This window comes from Trachemys scripta, chromosome 4, assembly GCF_013100865.1.
Source record: "Trachemys scripta elegans isolate TJP31775 chromosome 4, CAS_Tse_1.0, whole genome shotgun sequence".
Classification (NCBI taxonomy): domain Eukaryota; kingdom Metazoa; phylum Chordata; order Testudines; family Emydidae; genus Trachemys; species Trachemys scripta.
In genome coordinates, this window is record NC_048301.1 from 47,965,388 (window position 1) to 47,988,040 (window position 22,653).

A 22,653-nucleotide genomic window follows, 5' to 3' on the forward strand; every position below is an offset into this window, starting at 1 on the left:
CCAAGGACGCCAAGGGCGGGGCTGAGAGGGGGGCAGTGTACATTAGTCTGCAATTATTGTAACGCTTTGGACAAACTTGCCCGAATGCGCAGCTTGCTACGAAGAGCGAACAGCTCTTCCCTAGTTTTGGCCTAGCTGCACTTGAACTGCACAAGCAGGGACGGCCCCTCAGCAAGACGTTCCGGGCCTGGTGCAAGCTCCTCATCCCCCAGTCACCCCCTCCTCCTCCTCTCCCCTCCTTCGCGGAGACTAGAGACCCGAAAGGGGCCGCCCCGGGGATCCCCACCACCACCACATACACCCCTCCCTCCCTCGTCAACGCGCCCTGCCAAACACCGGCTCCTGCAAGCTGGGGAGGTGCCACTGCTCTGAGACTGGCGGCGGCTGCAACGGGGAGGCTCGCAGCGCGCGCGCGTGTGTGTGTGTGTGTGTGTGTGTGTGCAGACAATATGCAATAGGAGAGAAACTCCCCGTACTACCTGACAGGGCGAGCGGGTATCTGCAGGCAGAGAGTCCGCCTCCTCCCACCATTCCCCGGCATGGCAGCCAACCCAGACCCAAGGCAGCGGCGGCGGCACCGCGCGGCGCTGCTGCTGCAGGTTCAATAAAGAGAAAGTGTTACCGTTCTCGCCGGGAAGGATCCTGCTGAAAGCTTGGCTTGGTGGGCGCCATCTTCCTGGGTTTTTTTTTTCCTTTCTCCCTTACTTTTCCCCGTGCTGGGGCTGGCGTGTGTGGTGTGTCTAGCGGCGGTAATGGCCCTGATTACCCAGATAGGCTAAGGAAAAGTACTGAGGCCGAAGCATCGCGGGCTCCCGCTCCTCGGCGCAGTCCTGGTGCAGGTTGCTCGCTAGCACGGCTGCTGCGGCGGCCGCCGTCCACAAGCCGAGGAGCGGAGAGAGCCCGGGCTCCGCCGGCTCCACAGACATGCCCAGCGCAGAGACAGGCGGCCGGCGGCGGCGGGGGGAGAGAGCCGCGCAGCCCCGGCGGGCAGCCCGGCCATTGGCATCGCCCGGCAGGTGTGACACACGCACACAGCACGGGCCAGATTAAGCTGGGTGCCAGGCCATGGGGCGAGCGGGGCTGGGGAGAGAGGGGGAGGGAAGAGTCAGGGAGCTCCGGGCTTGACCGCTGTGAAAATATTTCTGGGCATTTTCCAGCTGCTTCCCAGCTCCGCTCTCACTCTCTGTGCAGGGGACAGAGCCTCCGCTGCCGGCGCAACAACGCCACTCAGTTGCAGTTTCGCACACTTTCCTGCTCTGGAGCAGCAGATCCAGCAGAAAAGAGGGGCTGAGAGACAAGGTTGTGTGTGTGTAACTCTGCGAATGCACGTGTGCATATCACAGGGGAGAGCATGTGTGCACTCTATGTAGAAATCCGTGAGACAACATATGCTTTATACAGCGTGTGTGCATTACATACGGAGAAGTGCGTGTATGCGCAATATGTTATGTGTGCAGCATATGTGCATCTATTATGTATACGGTATTGGAAGAGAGTATATGCGTTAGATACACAGAAGTGTACGCACGTGTGTATAGCTCATATCTTCTGTACAGAAACCGCAGATAAATGGGGAGGGTTGCGAATATAGGCGCGCGCATCCATTTGAGTGTGTACAGACCCCGCATCTTAGTATACAGTTCTAGCTATAGATGCTCTCTTCTTGAAAGATACAACATTGGTCATGTTAACACAATGTGACACGCTCTGTTTGGGAAGCATATGCTTCACATTCACTGGAGATTACCAAACTGATCACGAAATAAGGGAGCGAGAAAAAGAGCATACCTTACAGGTTTCTTTTAACATACCAGGAGAGCTGGGGTTAAAGAGATTTTAAAAAACAATGTCTCTTTTGTAAATGGCTTTTCAAAGCCAAAATAACAGTGTGGCTGTGCTTCTGCTGCCTGCAAGTTCAGCTGCGTAGGGCCTGATCCTGTTCCCAAAATGAATCGGATTCTTTCCATGGGAGCAGGATCGAGCCCAAAACAACGGGGTTTAAACAGAGCGTCTTCTCCATAATTTAAAAAGGGAAAGAGGAATGGGATGGCTACACGTTTGAGTTGTGCAAGAGAAAGCGAGTGAGGAAGAAGTTATTAAAGCACCTGAAAGTTTGGCTGTAGGGCGTTGTTAATGCACCAGAAGAAGAATCTCTCCCTGTAGGAGCCATCGAGACTGACCTACCTATTAGGTTTGAGGACTTCCAGAAGCAGACACAGGCTGCCAGGGACCAAGCCCCTGCAGACAGCTTCTCTCTCAAAGCAGCCTACTCACCTAGGCCCCGATCCTGCAAACACTTACACACGTGTCTACTCACTGTAGTAAAGATAAGCACGTGGGTAAGTATTTCAAGGACGGGCCCCATTTCTTACTGGACTGTTTGTATTTGTCACTCTGCAATACATACACATATTAACTATACTGTATTTATCCAGAGTAAACATCATACATCTCAACATAAGATCCTTGGGTTTCTTTTATTTTTATTTCAGTCATTAAATATGGGATCTGTAATAGAATTTCAACTTTATATCAAGGAATCTGGGGGGTCCAAAAAGCACAAAATGCCAGTCAATCCGGCAAGCCTTTTCCCTCCCCTCCTCCAGAAAAAAAAAGTGAAGAGGTGTCATCTTGGATTTTTGCAATGAGCATAAAAGTGATGCCAATGTTTTGGTACATTTGTAAAGCATTTCAGTATAACAAGTTGAAACATCATTCAAATTAAAGGCATAGTTTTAGTCTATAAAACTAATAGTTACCTAACATTTGGAGAAAATGCAAATTGTTTTTTCTACATGAAATTATGTAATTTATGTAAAGCATCCAGACTGGACTTGAGTCTCATTATTGTAAGTATTTGACTATATATTTAGTCAACAATATTTGGTTTACTGGTGTTGGTAGTTTATCAGAGAGGAGTTGTTCTTATAACTTTTTCCTGATTACTGACTGACAAAAATCCAGCTATTAAAATCTAACTGAAGTACTAACATTTCACAAACTGCCTTGCCAATATATTTCTGTATAGCTTAACCCTCCAGAGGTCTCTTTCATTTATTTAAAAGTCAATCTGACATTTCTGACCCTTGACTTCCCCACTTCACAGACTAAATTATTGTGACAGTTGCCTGTACTTCCTAGTTAAAGTGACCGTCAGTTTCCCTTAGAATGTAAATACTTTGTAAGTGACAAAAATCCTAAAGAAACCATGACAGGAAAATACTAGCCCAACTTTTTCCCATTCTTTATATCTGTCACGTTCCAGTTCTTTTATATAATAGGTTCGTGTATTTGAGCAAAAGAAGGCTGATATTTCATTTCAAACGTTCCTTAGTAAGGAAAGTTCTTAGGGATCATCTAACTGCAATATCACGTTTATACTAATTTTTCACAAAATAAAGCCTTCAAAAGTCACGTCCAGAAAATGTCTAGCATCGGGCATCAAATGGAAAACACACCCATGTGTTTTCCAAAACTTGCCCTGATGTGTTAGGCAACTCAAAGTTGGTGAACAACACAGCAGGCAATGATCGATTATCTGAATCTTACCAGTTTAAAAACTGGTGGTTCGAAACAAGAGTTTCCAAATCAGTGAAGTTTTAAATATAAGGTAAAAACTTACTGCGATACTAATATTCATTATATGCACTAATATTCATTATATATAGTTAGAGGTGTTGGATATTTATGGTTACACATCATTTTTACCCCCAATATTTAATTTAATGCAAAACTGGAAGCCCAGATGTTTGGAACTATACTATTTTTATTTTATTTTAAAATGGAAATTGTTTAGATTTCAATCTAGACTTATTTTTGTCAATTACTGGGGAGTACATTTTTGTTCTAATTTGCTAGTAGCAAAGAATATCAAAGAGAAAGTTCAGATTGTAGACTTAGAAAGACGAGGAAATGTCATGTAATTAAACATCATGTTAGTATCAGCACGTATCAATGAATTATTAAGGGGCGGGGGGTGGGGAAGGTCTTTAAACTTCATTATGACTTAGTGCCTAGCCTAACCTAACTTTGTAGGGCTCTTCCTAAAGGCGCTGCCTGCGAATTGCGTGTATTTGCATTAGAATGCAGTTAAGATGAATACTCCACAGTGCTGCGTACACTTAGGGTTTCATACTATATTTCCCTGTACTAACAGGTGACATGATAACACTACAATGTGGACCTGCAAGCGTGCAGCTCCAAGTGAAAATTGTCTCTTTCTCTGTCGAAAACAAATTATCAATCAACACACCGTGATCAATTATCCCCCAGGCTGCCACACAGTGGGATTTGCACAAGGCATTGACATTGAGAAATTCCTCTCTAGCAGGGAAGAGCGGACGGGATCCCAAACTTTGCAGCAGCCAAGCTAAGATGCCGGGGAACTCACTCCCCCCCACCACCACCCCCCATTGCTGCTTTCCAACTCATTCAAGATACAACTAGAAGATTTTGTTTACATTTCGGTGCATTTTAAAACTGCCTGAATTTTTACACCCAAAGAGCTACCAACAGTGGGGGGGGAGGGAAGGAAAGAAACACAAAAGCACAAAGAAAAGCAAGTGAGGGAGCCTCACGCACACCCTTTTTTGACCTGCACTCACCGTTGTTGGTAGGAAGTGATGCCCTGAACGTTTTGCGGGTTGCCGTTGGCTGCGGTGCTGGCTCTCCCCATGCCTGGCCCGGCCGGCACTCCCCCGGCCGCCCCACCGGCCGCCGCCGCAGTCACCTGCACGCTGAAATCCGGGAAGATCCTGATCATCCCCGCGGCTCAGCACCCAGCGAGTCTCGGCGAAGAGGTACAGCAGCTCCTCTCCCTCCGGCGGCTGCAGCAGCAGAGCCAGGCACACTGCAATCCCATTAGTGAGCGGCGGCCACTGTGAGTGAGGGAAGGCGCTTTGATCTGAGCTGCTGGGCTGAGATTGAGAGGAGTTGGGGGGAGGGAAGGATGGGGGGTAAAGGGAGGGGGGAGATATTTTACCGATTTGCAAACATGCAGCGTGTGAGGATTTTTGGGGGGGGGGGTCAGCACTGCCAAAGGAAGGTATAGCTAATAATACCACTGAAGCTGAGGTTATACCAGAAAATCCAAGCTGAGTAGGGACAGAGAGGAGAGGGAGGCGCAATTACTTTAGCGGTGCCGTGAAAATGATGAGCAGCAAATGTTGCCTTTTTTCCCCCGTCCTCCCTCTCCCCCACCCCTCCTCCCAAAATGCAAGTCTTGGAGGATTTCTCTGTCTCAATGAAGTAATAATAAGCGCTGCTGACCACAGCCTGGGCTAGAGCCAACAGCGCGGGAGAGGAGGGGGAGGAAATATCCCAGCTCCCAGAGTCCTAAAGAAAGAAGTGAGAGTGGAGGATTGTTGCTGCCCAAGTTCTTGCTCTTGGTAGCTTGCTTCTCCCCCCCCCCCCCACTTTCTATGAGGGGACGGTTTTCACAAGTGAGGAAATGCGCCGCTTTTGTGCAATGGCAGAGTTTGTTCCCTATTATAGGGAACTGACTCTCCTCCCCTCCTAGTGTGCAGCAATGTTATTGCTATTCAAACTTGTAAGGTGTATGGTTGTGTGTGTGATTGTGTGCGTGCATGCACTGATTCCCATTGCTGCTTCAACATATCAATTATACCGCTGAGAGGTATGCAAGAACCCTTAGCAAATTTATATCACAGAGCAGCAGGAGCAAACAATAACAATAGTGAGGAAGGTGGCTCGTCTTTGGTGTCCCTTTCATGCAAACTGCTTTATATCGGAGAGGAAAAAAGCGTCTGCAGATTTACAGCTCCTTTGTGCAACATGGGTAGGAGTGGGCGCAATTCCTCCCCCCTTACCGAGGAGGGTGGATTTGCCTTGCCCCTCTTCCCCGCTGCAAAGTGATTCTCCACCCAAACCCGGGTTTAACTGCTGCTGTGCATGTGTGTGCGCCCCGCGCCACTCTGGGCAGTGTTGTGGTGCTTCTCAGGGCGCAGCAGCCGGCGGTGCAGTGCGAGGTGTTGGAATGCGCAGAGCAGCCACCCGCCCCGTGCCAATCCCTCCCTCCTCCTCGCAGGCGCCGGGAGTCAATGAGGGAGCAACAACTTGCTCTGCCGCGCTGCTGATTGACTCCCCGCGCGTTAACCACCGGCGCTGCGGGCCTGGGCCGCTCGCCTCGCAGCCAATCACCGGCCAAAGCGCAGGGCTGGCGCGGCGCTTCACCTGCTTAACCCTTTGAGCCAGGCGAGGAGGGAGTAGCGGCCAAGACGTCAAGAGAGGGTGCGGGGGGAGGAGGGAAGGAAGGAGGCGAACAACAAGTCCGCAACAGAGCCGTTCCTTTCTTAACAGGGACAGGCATTTGGGAAAGCCCTTGTCCTAGTATGGAGGAATGCAGAAGCCTTGCAAAAAGCACCCAGAAAAGCCTGTAGCCCCTGCATCAAATTACTCACCCAGTTTCACCCTGACACCGAGAAAGTAACTGTGGGCACTTGCCCCAAATGCTGCCCCCTCACCACACCCAAGTTACTCAGTCTAAGCAACCTGGTGTTACTTTGCCAGGGTTCCATACTGCAGTGCATTAAACACTTTCAGTCAGGAGTATTAAGGGAAGAGGAGGAAAAGCCTTTCCTCCCCACAGCTTTTCTGTCCGGGTGTATTGTCCACACACCACCCTCCTCCTCCTGGGGACTTGGAGCCCAGGCCCCTCAGATCCATAAGGCAGACCTGAAGGAGTAGTTCTCATAACAGCCTGCCCTGTTCCCCCCTAGCCAGGGGAATGAAGCACCTACACTGTGCTAGTGTGGGGTACACAAGCAGCATTCATACTGTGCCTGTCTGTGCTCCCTGAGGACAGAGCTGCTAACCCTGATGGCACCACTCATGGTATGTCTCCACTGCAAAAAAGTGTGTTCTCAATTCAGGTTAGCTAACTTGAGTTAAAATAACAGTGAAGGCACAGCAACTCAGGTTGGCAGCTCACGTTCAACCCTAGGATGCCCTATAGACGAACTCAAGTCACAGTATGGCAGTTGCACTGTGAGATCTGCTTGCTGTACTTTTCCAGCCTGGCCCACCACCCTAGAAGCATTGTGCTCCTGGCTTCCACTGGCAAAACTACTCTTGTCCTGGCAGTATATCTCCTTTCACCCAATGCAGCTCAGCCTCTATGAATCTTAGATTGGCCCTTAGTCCAAATATCCTCTTCATTTTGACTATTTTTATTTGAAACCAAATTAAGACACATCAACTTTATGTTAAAACAGAAACTGCATTCAATCCTTTTGTATTAAATAGCATCTGTGTTTGCATTCTATTTTAATACAGAATTCTTTGGACTGCCGCTAATACCAGGAGATATGAAACTGGTTAGTCCCCACATGTTGCACATAAAAAGAATTCATAATGAGCATCTGTGGGATGTGGAATGGATCCCATGAGTTAGCCGAAGACCTCATAACGTAAGAGCTGAGAAGCCTAAGTGAATTATGACTGTCTCTCTCCTCACAAGTAGGATTAATTTTCTATCCCACTTATATTCATTATCTATCCTGTTTATACCATAGGGACATCAATTGTTTGAGTGTTAAATATAAAGACTTTACAGAAAAAGTATAGGTTAGATAGCTGAGGGAGGAGAGGATGTTATTCAAACTCCAGGTTTAAAGAACAGTTTTAAATAAAGATGTTCACATTATTTTTAAATTACTGCTGATGTTTGTTTCTTCTTTGTAATCAACATATTTAAAATGCAAGGTTTATAAACTATCCTCCATTTGCCCATGGCCCTCCCAATTTTGTCAATAGGAATTTTGCATGCAGATCAAGAACTGTATATGGCCTTTAGAGAGCAGGTCAATAAATGGCTGGAGGAATGATTAAAGACTTCTGAATAGTGCCTTTCCTTTTTCTTACAACACAGTACAAGACTGGCATGAATATAGGCTACCACTCTAATTGGTTATGGAATAAACACAGAAAGGAATTTAAATGTGCCCACATAGTCATTTTTGAAATTTTCAGTCCATTATAGTATTTTTTTCTGCCAACTTGTGTCCCGGCATTAGAGTGGACTTAATCATTTAGAGGTCTCCATCCTTTGACTGTCACTCTGGGTACTGTAACCATATTTTCGTGATCCAAAGGCAACGTCTGAGATACAGAGAGCCAGCCTTTGGCTAAGATGTCCAAAGCTTGTCTTAGTTAGAAGTCTACTCCCGAGGGCATTCTGCACAAAAAAAATAAAAATTCTATGCACAATATTTTAAAATTTTGCAAGTTTTATTTGTCAATAAATAAATGCAGAGGCTCCAGCATGGCAGTGGGGAGCACAGGTCACTGGTTTGCTGAAGGTGGGAGATCACCCTGCAGTCCCTACCACCCCCAGGACATGGACTCAGTGGTGAGGCTGCCCCTGACCCTTACACAGCACAAGGCCCTAGAAACACCCTGGGGTCCCACCCCTCTGCGCCAGGCAGTGTAGGGCAGGCTCAGCCCAGCAGAATCCAAGCGTAGAGGGGGTTCAGTGTGGGGGGGATCCAAGTGTGGGGTGAGAGGATTCTGTGTGAGACAATCTGGGTGCAGGCAGCTCAGTGGGAGGGTCTAGGTGTGGGAGATCTGGATGCACACAGGCTTGTTGGGGGGGGGTTTCAGGTGCGGGGGCAATGGGACTCTGCAGGGGCTTTCAGGTGAAGGCGGTTGGAGCTCAGCAGTGGGGTCTAGATGTGAGTATCTCAGTGGGGAGGCGTCTGGGCACTGGGGGAGTGAGGCTTGGTGGGGTGGGGGGTCTGGGTGCAGCTAGTTGGGGGTCAGTGGTGTGGGGGCCTGGATGTGGAGGCTCAGAGTGGTGCAGGAGGTGGGGCATCAGGGTGGGGGTTTGAGTGCAGGGAGCTCAGTTGGGAGGTGGTCTGGGTGCAGGGGTGGGGGTCCGGAGGTAGGGGGGTCTGGGTGCAGGGGGGCTCCAGATGCAGGGGTTGATGTTCAGTGGGATGGGGTTCAGGTATGGAGGACTAGGGGGTTCTGGATGTACCCAGTGAGGCTTGGCAGGGGTGTCTGGGTATGGAAGGTCTGGATGCATGGGGGTAGTTGGATGGGGGAGGAGCTCCCCATACATTGACCACCCCCCCACACACACACAGCTGAGGAGCAATGGGGGCAGGAAGCATGGGAGGATGCTGAGCTTCCTGCAGCTGGGGGACGTTTCTGGGGGTGGGTCAGACACAGCCCCCAGTCACTCCTTGCAGGGGAAGAGGAAGTCCCGTCTTCTCCTGCCTCCAACCCAGCTGGGACTAGCAGCTGATCTCGGCTCAAGGTAGGAACCACTGGCTGGGGTGTCCCCAGACCTGGGATGATTTAACTTTCTACCGGGTGCCTGAAACCATGTACCTGCTCTGCTAAGGAGTGGTACATGACTGCTCTTGCAGCTTCCCTTTGCTTCTCTGTCAGAAAATAATTTTTCTGCAGGAAAACAAATAAATCTGTGGGGGATATGAATTCTGTGCACGTGCAGTGGCGCAGAATTCCCTCAGGAGTAGAAGTCACACATGGGGGTCCTGAGCTTGCACCACTGAAGCCAGTAGTTTTGTCATTGACTTCAGTGGGCGCAGGACTGGATTCTCTTTGCATATTTTAAACAATATTTTATGACTACTGACTATCATTTATTTAACTGCTTAAGCACAGCAAAAGCCAGATCCAGCAGCCCCACAAGTAGCCCCACTGAAGTCAGTGGAACTTCCCATATGAGTAAGACTAGCAGGATTCAGTCTCAGGTTTGTAATGTCTACAATATGTAGAGCCATTGTTTCAAAGCCCTTAAAAGAATATCAACTACAAATGTTACACCATGACTGTAGAATAGTGCATTTGATTGTTTATTGCTTTTCTCCCACAATTAAGGGTAGCATAGTAAAGCAACGAGTGAATCTCTGCTATTTGAATCTTATTTAACACTCGAGTGAAAATGTTCAATGTGGGATTTATACTCCTATCTGTCTGCCCCATGTTCAGTACTGTGGGCCAGACTCTCCTCCCATTTTCACTAGTTTTACACCAGCATAACTATGTAAGGGGAAGGATAATCAGGCCCTATCATTTTTTTTAAGTTAGTTTATATTTCATCACTCCCCGATTATTGCCAGATTCTGGTTCTTGAGTGGAATTCTTTTTGTCTGAATTCAGTATACTATTATAAGATAGTCTGCAAGTTGCTTTGGTATTGATTGAGCTCAAAGATGTTCAGGTACAGTAGTGATGTTTCTTATAATACACTGTAGATCTTCCACTGTTATGGCAAAAACACAGTAAAGATAAAAATTAAAAACACATGACAGTGTGTAATATAATAACATTTAATATTTATACATTACATATACCTATCTCTCACAATTATATGTTATATCTTTATCCTCATTGTCAATGTACTACAGTTCCTTTCTTTCACAGGTGAAAAAAAATCTCTTCTCTGGAAATTCATTTCCATTTACTTAAAGTTAAATGGTTTGACTTTGAATTTTCATTATCTGCTGTTGGAAGGAGCCTATGACAGGTACTAGAGAGAATGCTACAAAGCTTCATTGTATCATCTAATTTTTGCTTCACTTTAGTCAGATATCATTTAGGCGGAGAGTAAAATAGTATACATAGAACAGGATAAAATAGAACAAAACAGAACAGAAATAAAATAAAATGAAAATAGTCTACATAATGAACTACAGTAGAAAAATGCCTTTATCGCTGAAGTGTTGAATTTTTTTTTAGTTATACTGATTCCTCACTAGTGAGAAAATTGAACTAATTTTATATAAAAGGAATATGTCATAACAGGATATGGCATTTATCTTCATGAGATAGGGGTGACCTCATCATTCATAAGTGGTGTAGCTATGAATGAGTAATCAGCCTCACCCACCCATTAAGTGTAGATAAAGTCCATGTCTTCTGTATAGGTATTAAATATTCAATTTATTATTTTACAACTCCCCATCTTTACAAGTGTCCACTGACTGTTGTATGAGCTGCTGCAACCAATATGTACTATTATTATGAAGCACTGGCCATTCAAAGGCTGGACTTCGTGACAGTGGATGGATATAGAGAATGGAAAAGAAAATAGCAGAGAAGATGAAACAGGAGAAGATAGCCCATGTAAGGAAAAATTATGGGCAGAGAAGGGAGAAGAAGACTAACTGACCTGTACTTTCATTGCTTGTAATATTTATAACATACATACAATGAAAACATTTTTGCATTAATACTACACATATCAGCTACCTCATATCTCAAGTTATATTGCTAAAGTTATTCCCAAAGGAGTTTATATATGTATACTGAGAAAGGAATATATAATTAGGAATGAAGAATTTCCTTTCACCATTTATCAGCAGTGCACATTAGAAAAGAGCAGTTGATAAAAAAATATGATTTCTTTCCAGAACTATATGAGAGAATATAATTTTTCCCTCAAATGATGTCATGTGCTGCATTTTGTTTTCATTCCAGTGTAAAAATAATGATCTCAGTATAAAATATACATACATTCTGTTTAATTTTACGTGGAAAGAATTGACTGTTCATCTGAAAAATAACAACATATTTCTAAACAGTGAATGTTAAAAGTCAGGAAAAAAGCCATCAAAACTCAAATAGGAAGTACTCAAACATTTTCCATCTGTAGAATTCCTTGATATATACTCAGGGTGCCAGGGCTGGGAGAGAGGAGGACAGAAATTTATTTTCTAAAAGGATGCACTGGGAATGAGGGAGAGATTAAGATAGCCATCCATATATTCTAAGCAGGAAGAAGAAGATAGAAGGAAAATGCCTGGGGAAAGTAGCATCACTATTGAAATCATAAAAGATGTATAAGGACATCAGTAGAAGAACTAAAAAAACTATTAGAAGAATGCCCTAGAGGGCTATCCCAATGGCTCAATGATTAGCACACTGTGCTGCCACTTGGAAACTAGAGTTAAGGTTTGAGGTTAACCTTAGAATCTCACTCATCAGTATGGGCAGTTGAGAGCATTGTGAGGGCAATGCTTTTAGCATGGAGGAAGAAGGAACAGTGATGCATCACTCATGAATCCTAAAAATATCTAGGTCCTTTACAACTACTAGAGCTGTCTCAGAAAAGAGTATCAGTCTTTCACCTGGCTGGAAATCCTAATTCCTTGATTATGTGAGCGCAAAAGAGCCCCTTTGACCTACACTGCGTAATGGCAAAGGATAGCTCATTTTCTATTGCTAGAGCTTCAATATTAATTTCTCCTGTGTAGTATCCACTGCTTTGGCCAGAAGTCCTAATTAATGGGTAATCTCTTAGCACCAGAGGTTTCCCATAGTGTTGATCCCTCACAAATGGTGTTGAACAGCTCCAGTGGAAGATCAAAGAACTGTCGTCTATTTTCCCCACACTTTATCTGCTCCTACAGTCAGCAACTTAACTGCAGATGCTCCATGGTGTTCATCCAGACAGTTTTATCATCTGAAGACCAGTCTTTCTTCCCTTCAGGATCACTTCCATGACTCCAAAGTGAACTAATGCTGTACTTTGCTGGCCAGGGTGCTGGAATAGTTTTTATAGTGGGGGTGCTGAGAGCCATTTAACCAAATTGTTAAAAACTGTAAACCATGTAATGGAAACCACATCAAGCCAGGGGCGCGCCAGCACCCTTAGTTCCAGCACCTATGTTTCTGGCAATCAGTATGGGATCATCTTGGGGCAGGAGCGCCGCCAGGTTTTTTGCCACCTTAGGCGGCGGAAGGTCCCACCCCCAAAATACCAATGACGACCAGGGCGGCTGAAGATCCGAAGATGCCATGGTTGCCCCCCCCCAAATGTCAGTGCCCTAGGCGACCGCCTAGGTCACCTAATGGGTTGCGCCAGCCCTGTCTTGGGGACAGCAGATCAGTTTCAAAGCAACACTTTCAGTTGCTCTTTCACCAGGATCTGAATTATATTACAAAGCCTGCAAATAAGCTGAAGTCAAGAAAATGAAAAACAAACTATATGGTGGGGTTTTTTGGTCCACAGGGTTTCATGAAGCAACAGTGTATTTTTTTCCCCTGTGCCTACACTGTACCTACCCTCCAGGGCCAGTAATTCTTTCCACGCCTGCATGCCTTTAGGCTCAAAGCAGATTATAAAAAGACCGGGTTAGTTAGCAACATTTTTTTCCAGGTGTTTTCTACCATCTTTATTTTCTTTCTGCATTGATATTCCTAACTAAGAAAATTTGCAGGGACAAGAATTTGGTGTGCAGTATCCTACAGGTAGCCACAGTAGCCAGCTTGATTTATCTCCTATGCTTAAGGGGGGATCTTAGCATCTGCATCCTTTCCTTTTAATCAGTCCCCAACACCTTCTGATTTAAAAAACAAAACAAATCCCAACAACCCTGCTTGGTATCTCCTAGCTCATTCCTGAAATGATGAATCAAAGTTAAGAACAGTAAAATAGGAACAGATTATTATTTATTTCTCCCTCTCAGAGCTCATGTATCCATGCCTAGTGTGGCCTAATGTAGCCTGCCCACTTTTTGGTGCATACCAACAATGCTCTGCTGAGTTATGCAGCAGTGGTCGAGTAGCTCAATATATAAGTTTATTAATACCAGTGTTTCTTACTCTTGATTGTAATCTGGAAGTCACAATCAGGACTGACCCTAATAAAAACCTAGATTCTCAAGAGGTCCCTGGAAAAATATTAATTGATTTATAATCCTGTTGCATTCCAGAGTGGGAAGAGTATTTATTTATCTTTACTTTTATTAAGAAAGCTAACATCATGTAAGTCTTACTTTTTACAAAGGAATTAAACTATTGAGTGAAGTCTCCTTGCAGGAGGCCTTCATCCTGCTTTATGACAATTTCTTCATTTCAACCTACCCTTCCTTCTGGGATGAGAAACCCAGTGTAGAATTTACAGACAGTCCTCCCAACACCTTGTCAAGTCATTTCTACCACTCAGCTTATTTCATTGTATTTCTTTTTGCTTTTGTTGTTGTTGCTCACTTTGTCCATTGGTAGGGCAACCTAAAGGTGGATGGTGTCCTGGAGTGACATTTCAAGCCCTGATTAAAGATATTTTCAGACGCTCAACTAAGTCTTCTTATATTTGACTCTCCAGTCCTTTCTCATGGCTTTAACTTTGGCAAGAAAGTTAAGTGAGATGAGATTCATTTAGTCCTTTTATACATCTTTATTTTCAATTCCCACAGACCAGCCCTAAACGCCACCAATTTCAGAACACACAGAGTTCTGCCTCCAGCACACGATTCTTTTCTGTTTTTTGGTCATAAGTCTTTACAAGTACATTTTCATTTTCATTTTAGGTTTCTACCTAAAGCACTTGAGTTTGTGGAGAAAGTTGATGTCTTCATTGTGTTCTTTGAAAATCCCACAAAAAGACTACATAATCCTTTAAACCCTACTTTGCCAGACGATCATATTATCCCATTTTCAGGAAGATAAAACAATAATACAGGAAACTCTTTTCAGATTGTGGGGGCTCATTCTGGCAGTGATTCATATTGGATGAAGAAACATCAGTCCGCTTTGAAGGAAGTCAGGCAGTTACCTGGCCATTAATATGCCTTCTAAGCATTACAAAATTGAGTCACTATTCTTTTGGATACAGATTTTGTTTTAGGCAACAGATGCTTCAAATACCTTTCAGGAAGGATATGTGTAGTGTATATGTGTGAGAGAAAGAGAACTTATGACTTCTGCGTAGAAGTAATTCTTGAGTTCAAACCTGATTGAAAAAGTCTTTACTGCATTTGTTTAATCTCAGTCTGATCCCAGCTGACATGGTTACTTATTTGTCTTTTTTAGTTTGACACGCAGTCACATCTGCATTTCCTTGGTTTATTTTTCACTATTTTATTACCCATTCTATTTTGTCGGTTGATGAAAATTACTGCTTGCTAAGTTATCATGAGTTATGACTTTTGTGAAGACCAGTGGTTCCAATGCAGAAGAACGGCTAAATTAGTCCCCTTACCTCTAATTTTTATTTTTCCTAGCATGGATATTTTTGTTGTAGAGAAACTGCCCCAGTATACTTTTCTAATATTCTGTACATATTTGGTTTAACATGGGTTTGTTTTTCTTCAAGTCAGACTAAGAGAGTATGTCAAACAGGGCTAAATGTTACAATAATGGCATCTACATAATGTTTGTGTTTGTATTCAGTTCCAATGTATAATAATTGTTTTATGTCTCTTCAGTTTTCAACTTTAGCCACACTCTTCTGGGGAAGGTGTGACTATTTCAAAGAACGTGCCATTATGGGGAAGTTTCATCTTAAAAAAAAAATGAAACCAGCCTCCATTCACCTGGATTGGCCAAGAATACTCATGAATTAATATACTCCCCAGAATAGTGGAAAGATAATAGAATAAAACAAACATACAGTTAAGACTAATTTTGTCTATTTAGGGGCCTAGATAATATTCATTTTTTCTACTCGAAGATCCAAGGAATTAATTAAAAGTGTCAAAGAAGATTCAAATAATTATAATTTTATCCATCAGCATTCTGCTTACAATCTAAAAAGCTTTCTGTTTAGTCTATTCAGTAATGCAGTTTTACTACCCATTCAGTCCATTACTGAATGCCAACCAGTCATGGTGGTTGGATTGGTTTGAAGTGCCCTTTATTTCTAGTGAAATTCATTTAGCTGTTGATAGTTTATAGAGTCTGAAGGGTAAAGATCTATATAATAAAGCACGTATAATGTGCAAAAAATCTTGAATTAATGTAATGTTAGGTTGAACTATCAGACACTTAGAATATTCCAAGTTTAACATTGTTTTTGAAACTTTAATTTGAACTCTTTTCACATCCTATACTTTTTATAGTATACATTAATAACAAGAGCATATTTTAAAGTTTACATTTATCAAGGAAAGTAGGAATCAAAAGTATGGTTGAGCTAAGGGACAGGTAGCAACCTTAACTTTCTAAATGTTATTTTGGGTGCTTGATATTCCAATTTCACCATTGCATGAATATTACTTTTTTGCATTTAATTTTCCTGAGACAAGGAGGAGAAGTTTGAGAGGGGGAAAATCCAAAGCTAGATGACTTTGGGGAGCTTGTAAATTATTTGATCCTATGACTATGATAAAGGGCACAGCATAGAATCATAGAACTGGAAGGGACCTCGAGAGGTCATCTAGTCCAATCCCCTGCACTCATGGCAGGACTAAGTATTATCTAGACCATTCCTGACAGGTGTTTGTCTAAGCTGCTCTTAAAAATCTCCACAACCTCCCTAGGCAATTTATTCCAGTTCTTAATCACCCTGACAGTTAGGAAGTTTTTCCTAATGTCCAACCTAAACCTCCCTTGCTGCAATTTAAGCCCATTGCTTCTTGTCCTATCCTCAAAGACTAAGAAAAACAATTTTTCTTCCTCCTCCTTGTAACAACCTTTTACATACTTGAAAACTGTTATCATGTCCCCTCTGAGTCTTCTCTTTTCCAGACTAAACAAACCCATTTTTTTCAATCTTCCCTCATAGGTCATGTTTTATAGACCTTTAAACATTTTTGTCGCTCTTCTCTGGACTCCAATTTGTCCACATCCTTTCTGAAATGTGGCGCCCAGAACTGGACTCAATACTCCAGTTGAGGCCTAATCATTGTGGAGTAAAGCAGAAGAATTACTTCTTGTGTCTTGCTTACAACACTCCTGCTAATACGTCCCAGAAGGATGTTTGCTTTTTTTACAACAGTGTTACACTGCTGACTTATATTTAGCTTGTGGTCCACAGTGACCCCCAGATCCCTTTCCACAATACTCCTTCCTAGGCAGTCATTTCCATTTTGTATATATGCAACTGATTGTTCCTTCCTGAATGGAGTACTTTGCATTTGTCCTTATTGAATTTCATCCTGTTTACTTCAGATCATTTCTCCAGTTTGTCCAGCTCATTTTGAATTTTAATCTCTTCTTTCTGTTTATAAGCCCTGGTATCCCTAATGCCCCTTGTACATTCTGCCATAGGGTGCCATTTGGGTCACTGAACACTTACATTGGAAATCAGAGCTATTTGAATTGCAGAACTTAAAATCTGTGCCATCTTTGCCATTGGAGTTAGGTGTTTCTAAAAAATTCATCCTTTACTTCGATTTTCTAAAAATGGGTTTAGAAAAAGATCTAATACATATCTGCAAAAACTACAGATTTAAATGTACATATCTTTAAAATTACTGAACCATTTTTCTTCAAACATAGGATTTTTAACATTGGGCATTTGACACACATATACTATTCCATAATGCATAACCAAAGACACCCATCACAGTAGCATTTAACTTCAAAAAAGGGAAACTGTACAAAAATGAGGCGGCTAGATAAATGGAAATTAAAAGGAGCAGTCACAAGAGTGAAATGCCTGCAAGCTGCATGGAAACTTTTTAAAAACACTATAATAGAGGCTCAAACTATATATATGCCCCTGATTAAAAAAATAAACACCCAGTAAGAGGATAAAAAAAAATGCTACCATGGCTAAATAGAGTAAAAGAGGTGGTTGGAGATAAAAAGACATCCTTTAAAAACTGGAAGTCAGATCCTACTGAGGAAAACAGAAAGGAGCTCAAACTCTGGCAAGTCAAGTGTAAAAGTAAAATTAGGCAGACCAAAAATGAATTTGAAGAGCAACTAGTAAAAGACACAAAAACTAGCAGGACATTTTTTAAAATACTTCAGCAGCAGGAAGCCTGCCAAACAATCAAAATGGCCACTGAACAATCAAGGTGATAAAGGAGCATTCAAGGAAGACAAAGCCATTGCAGAGAAGCTAAATGAATTCTTTGCATTGGTCTTCACTGCAGAGGATGTGAGGAAGATTCCCACACCTGAGCCATTCTTTTTAGGTGACAGATCTGAGGAACTGTCCCAGGCAGAGGTGTCAATAGGCAGTTTTGGAACAAGTTGATAAGTCACCAGGATCAGCACCAAGAGTGCTGAAGGAATTCAAATATAAAATTGCAGGACTACTAACTGATATGTATCCTATTGCTTAAATTAGCCTGTGTATTAGATGATGGGTGGAAAACTAATACTATACTGAGTTTTAGGAAAAGCTCCAGAGGCAATCCTTTCACTTGCAGGCCAGTAAGACCAACTTCAGTACCAGGCAAACTGGTTGAAACTATAGTAAAGAATAAAATTATCAGACACATAGATGAACACAATATGTTGGGAATACACAATGTGGCATCTGTAAAGGGAAATCATGCCTCACCAATCTATTAGAATTCTCTGAGAGGGTCAGCAAATACATGGACAAGAATGAACCAGTGGATAGAGAGTACTTGGACTTTCAGAAAGCCTTTGACAAGTCCCTCATCAAAGGCTCTTAAGTGAAGAAAGCAGTCATCGGATAAGAGAGAATGTCCTCCCATGTATCAGTAACTGGTTAAAAGACAAAAAACAAACAATAGAAATAAATGGTCAGCTTTCACAGTGGAGACATGTAAATAGCAGTGTCCCCCAAGAATCTGTATTGGGACCAATACTGTTCAACATATTCATAAATTATCTGAAAAAAAAGGGGTAAATAGTGAGGTGGCAAAGTTTGTAGACAATACAAAATTACTGAAGATAGGTAAGTCCAAACATGACTATAAATAGTTATAAAGGGATCTCACAAAATTAGGTAAATGGGCAAAAAAAATGGCACATGAAATTCCATGTTGATAAATACAAAGTAATGTACACTGGAAAACATAACCCCAAATATACATATAAAATGATGGGGTTTAAATTTGCTGTTACCATTCAAGAAAAAGATCTTGGAGTCATCGTGGATAGTTCTCTGAAAACATCTGCTCAGTGTGCAACAATTGTCTAAAAAACTAACAGAATATTAGGAACCATTAGGAAAAGGATAGATAATAAGACAGAAAATATCATAATGCCACTATATAAACCCGTGCTACGCCCATAACTGGAATACTGCGTGCAGCTCTGATCATCCATCTCAAAAAAGATATATTAGAATTGGAAAAAGTTCAGAGAAGGGCAACAAAAATGATTAGTGGTATGGAACAACTTCCATATGAGAAGAGATTTAAAAGACTGGGACTGTTCAGCTTGGAAATACTCCTTCACACAATGCACAGTCAACCTGTGGAACTTGTTGCCAGATGTTGTGAAGGCAAAAGTACAACTGGGTTAAAAAAAGAATTAGATATATTCATGGAGGATAGGTACATCAATGGTTATTAGCCAAGGTGGTCAGGGATGCAACCCTATGCTTTGGGGGACTCCAAACCTCTGACTGCTAGAAGCTAGGAGTGGATGACAGGGGAATGATCACTCAATAAATTGCCCTGTTCTGTTAATTTCCTCTGAAGCATCTGGACCATCCACTGTTGGAAGAAAGAATACTGGGCTAGATGGACCATTGGCCTGGTCTGTCCATTCTTATGTTCTTAATCTAAAATCCAAGATTTAACTACTACATACTCATGGAAATAGATATGGAGATATTGGTTCTTTATTCAATTCTAGTGATGATGCTACAGAAAGTTAATGACCAGTACTAATTTTCAAAAGTGATTTTGAATGTTGGGCTTCAGTTTTTGTGTGCTCAAATGGAGATGCCTAAGGCATGATATTAAAAAATGCTTAACATTGACTTCATTTGGAATTGTGGGGGCTCAATATTTTTGAAAATCAGAGCATAGGTGTTTATAGCTGGGCATTCAGAAAATGAAGCACCCAAAATTAGAGATTTTTGAGAGTTGTGCGTTGTCTTGATGGCACGATTGAGAAATTTATGTATTTTTCCAAGACAGAAGTTGGAGTCAAGGCTTTTTCACTGGTAGGTACTAAAGTTAAGCTTCATTTGAGTGTGAATCTATATTTCTTTATTCAAAATTACAGTAAATGTGTTCTTGCAGAGAAATTGCTCAAGCTAAAGATAATTATAGTTACAAAGTCACTCAGGTGAATCAGTGCAGAGAAATGAAGAAGACTTGCCTCATCACTAATAGACACGAGAAGTATGCAGTAAGTGACTGTGAATTCTGTCCATACCAAAGTGTCTTTAGCCCTGATACATGTATAGCAATACTTTCTGCTCTATTAATAGATGTATTTTCCATGCTTTAAGCTAATTGTTCCTGCAATATGACAGTATAATAGCAATTAAATACATAATATATATGGTATATTAGACCTATATAACTCTGTCCTGATTTATTTGGTCTGAGAGAATCTATAAGTTATCTCGCTTCTGAAACAAAAAAGGCAAAATGTTTCTGCATGTGGATGGATAGATTTCAAGCTAAATCAGTGGGTACAAGAAAAAACTAAATCAGTGGCCATCTTTGAAAAGAACAAGCAAAGTTTAAGTTAATATATTGCATAGAAAATGCTAATATGGGTATCAGGAGGACTAGGGCAAATCTTGAATTGATACCAAAACTGAAAGTGCATAGGATGATGACTGGAAACACAATAGCAAAATTAAACTGTTGCATTTGAGAAACCTTCAAAAATAAGAGCAGCCTTGGAGTACAGAAAACTGGTTAGAATTGTACAGGCCTTAATTCAATATTGAATTGTAAAAGACTGGTAGCAGTTCATTGATTTTTGTTTGTTTGATTTATTTTGCTCTTCCATCTTTTCCCAATCACATCTCCTCTCTTTGACCACCAGTTTGGATTTATGAAAGATTTAAATAATTTCTCAAGAAAAAAACCACAATTGGTTTAATTTGGACTTCCCATGTTGCTAAACTTCAAAATGGACTACTACAGTAGACTATTTGTAGCAGAGTGTTTAATAGAGTACTGTGCAGATATGTTTTTCAAAAGTGGCTAGCTTGGGTGTAAAAAGGGTTTAGAAATACTATGCATGAACAATTAAAATACTACCAAGAAGTTACTAGAAGATACTTCTCTGTTTCGCTGGAGATTAGTAGTAGTGTTTCTCTGAAGGCAATGGTTAACATTACCTAGAAACAATTTTCCATTGAAGTACATGGAGATTTGGTCTTATCAGTATGATACTGAAGTCAATTGTCTAATGCTATTAGAAATGAGTCTCCATTGAAGTGAATGGAGATTAATTTTCAATAGTATTTCATTGAAGTCAATGGGCCAGTGCCATCAGAAATGAGTCTCACTGAAGTTGATGGAGATTCATTTTTGATAGCAGACCACTGAAATCAATGGAAATAAGCTCCAGAAAGTTAACCCCATAGGGGGCAATTGTAAGTGATTCTCCATTGTCTTCAATTCACGAAAGAGGAGAGAGATTCTTGTATTCTGCAGTATAACCATTTTTTTTATATAGCAACATTCATACTTATAGTATCTCTAAACTATCTGTAAATTAATGCCTCAAATGCTAGTAGTGAAGTGACTTTGTAGGCTAACAAAGCAGTTATAGGTTCAGCATGATCACACAACACCATATAACAACACAGTTCATACAATACTGGAGCATGTTTTTGAGAGAGATAATGTTAGGCAGGATATCACTTATCCCATACTCTTTGAACAGTGCCTCAAGCACTAATGTCTACCTAGATAGCCATCAGAGACAGGCTCAAGGGATCACAGTTTAATGTCTCATCCAAAGGGTAGCACCTATAAAAGCACATTTCCCCCCAAGTACTGAAGTATAGAGTCAGTACTCGTATCAGCTAAATTCTGGTGTGCGAATTGAATCCACAATCTTCTAACCTGTAGGCTAGAGTGCCCTCATCTTAGCTAAACACGTAGAACACATTTACAGAGCTTCCAGCATTAACTCATGGGGAATTAACCTCACTATCTTTGTCCAAGCACAATAACCCTCAATATTTCTTTTCATCTGTGCAGAGCTTTAAACATTTGAAAAGCTAATAGTAAAAAAAGAATCAATATAAATAAAAAATAGGTGTATAGGTGGATCCTGGGCTGAACACTTTATATGAATTAAGAGGTTGATTGAATGAGAGAGGATAAATATCTTTAACTTTGCCATCTTGTGTATGCCATTATGCTAAAATATTTGAGTATGTTACCATATCACACTAGGCAATGTAATATACCCCAGGCAAATATTTTCCACAAACACAAATATTTTCTACAAACATGGATTAGTTATATGGAAGTGTATTAATATTTCATTATGTGATTCCATATTCTTTAATTTATTTTATTTGTTGAAATTTCTAACAACACAATATATAGGCACTCATTCAGCACTCTGGGCACATATCCCATGAATTAAAAATCACAACAAAAATTTTAGGGTATAAGAACAATGTTGTTAAATTCTTTATATCTATGACTCCCGAAAGTTTAAGAGGTAAAACATTGCATAATTCCAAAATCACTGAAGCAAAAGTATTGGCAGTGTCCGTTGAACTTCTACATTGGGGCAAAAAGCCCCCAGTCCCATTGATTAAGAAGGTGAGATATTATATATGATATCAGGAGTTAAACAAAATACTTCAAACCAAATCAAGTTTAGGGCTTTAGAAGTTAACGCTAAGGGCCTGATAGTCAGTTGATGCAGATTGTATTCAATAATGTTAAACCTAATCTGCAAGCCTACAGGCAAGCAGTAAATAGAAAGTATCCTAATTCTCTGCTGCTTCTTCCTCCTTTAATAACAGATGTGTTTTTCATTCTATCCTAGCTAGAGGTTGCAAGTCAAGTAGCTCAGTAC

The 22,653-nt window shown here is 41.7% G+C and overlaps 1 protein-coding gene across 5 annotated transcripts in view; it reads right to left on the reverse strand.

Annotated features, from left to right (window-relative positions):
* The window catches only part of NPAS3 (neuronal PAS domain protein 3), an 827,431-nt gene extending 822,653 nt beyond the window's left edge, over nucleotides 1-4,778 (reverse strand). For 3 of the 5 annotated variants that reach the window (XM_034768663.1, XM_034768662.1, XM_034768661.1), the window contains exon 1: nucleotides 4,605-4,778. In XM_034768663.1, coding sequence (XP_034624554.1) covers nucleotides 4,605-4,762 — 158 coding nt within the window. In that variant the 5' untranslated portion in view covers nucleotides 4,763-4,778. Of the gene's footprint in view, nucleotides 1-622; nucleotides 1,240-4,604 lie in introns of those variants that run through there. The other 2 variants (XM_034768666.1, XM_034768664.1) reach the window with 1 other exon arrangement.
* Between the last annotated feature and the right edge of the window lie 17,875 nt (nucleotides 4,779-22,653).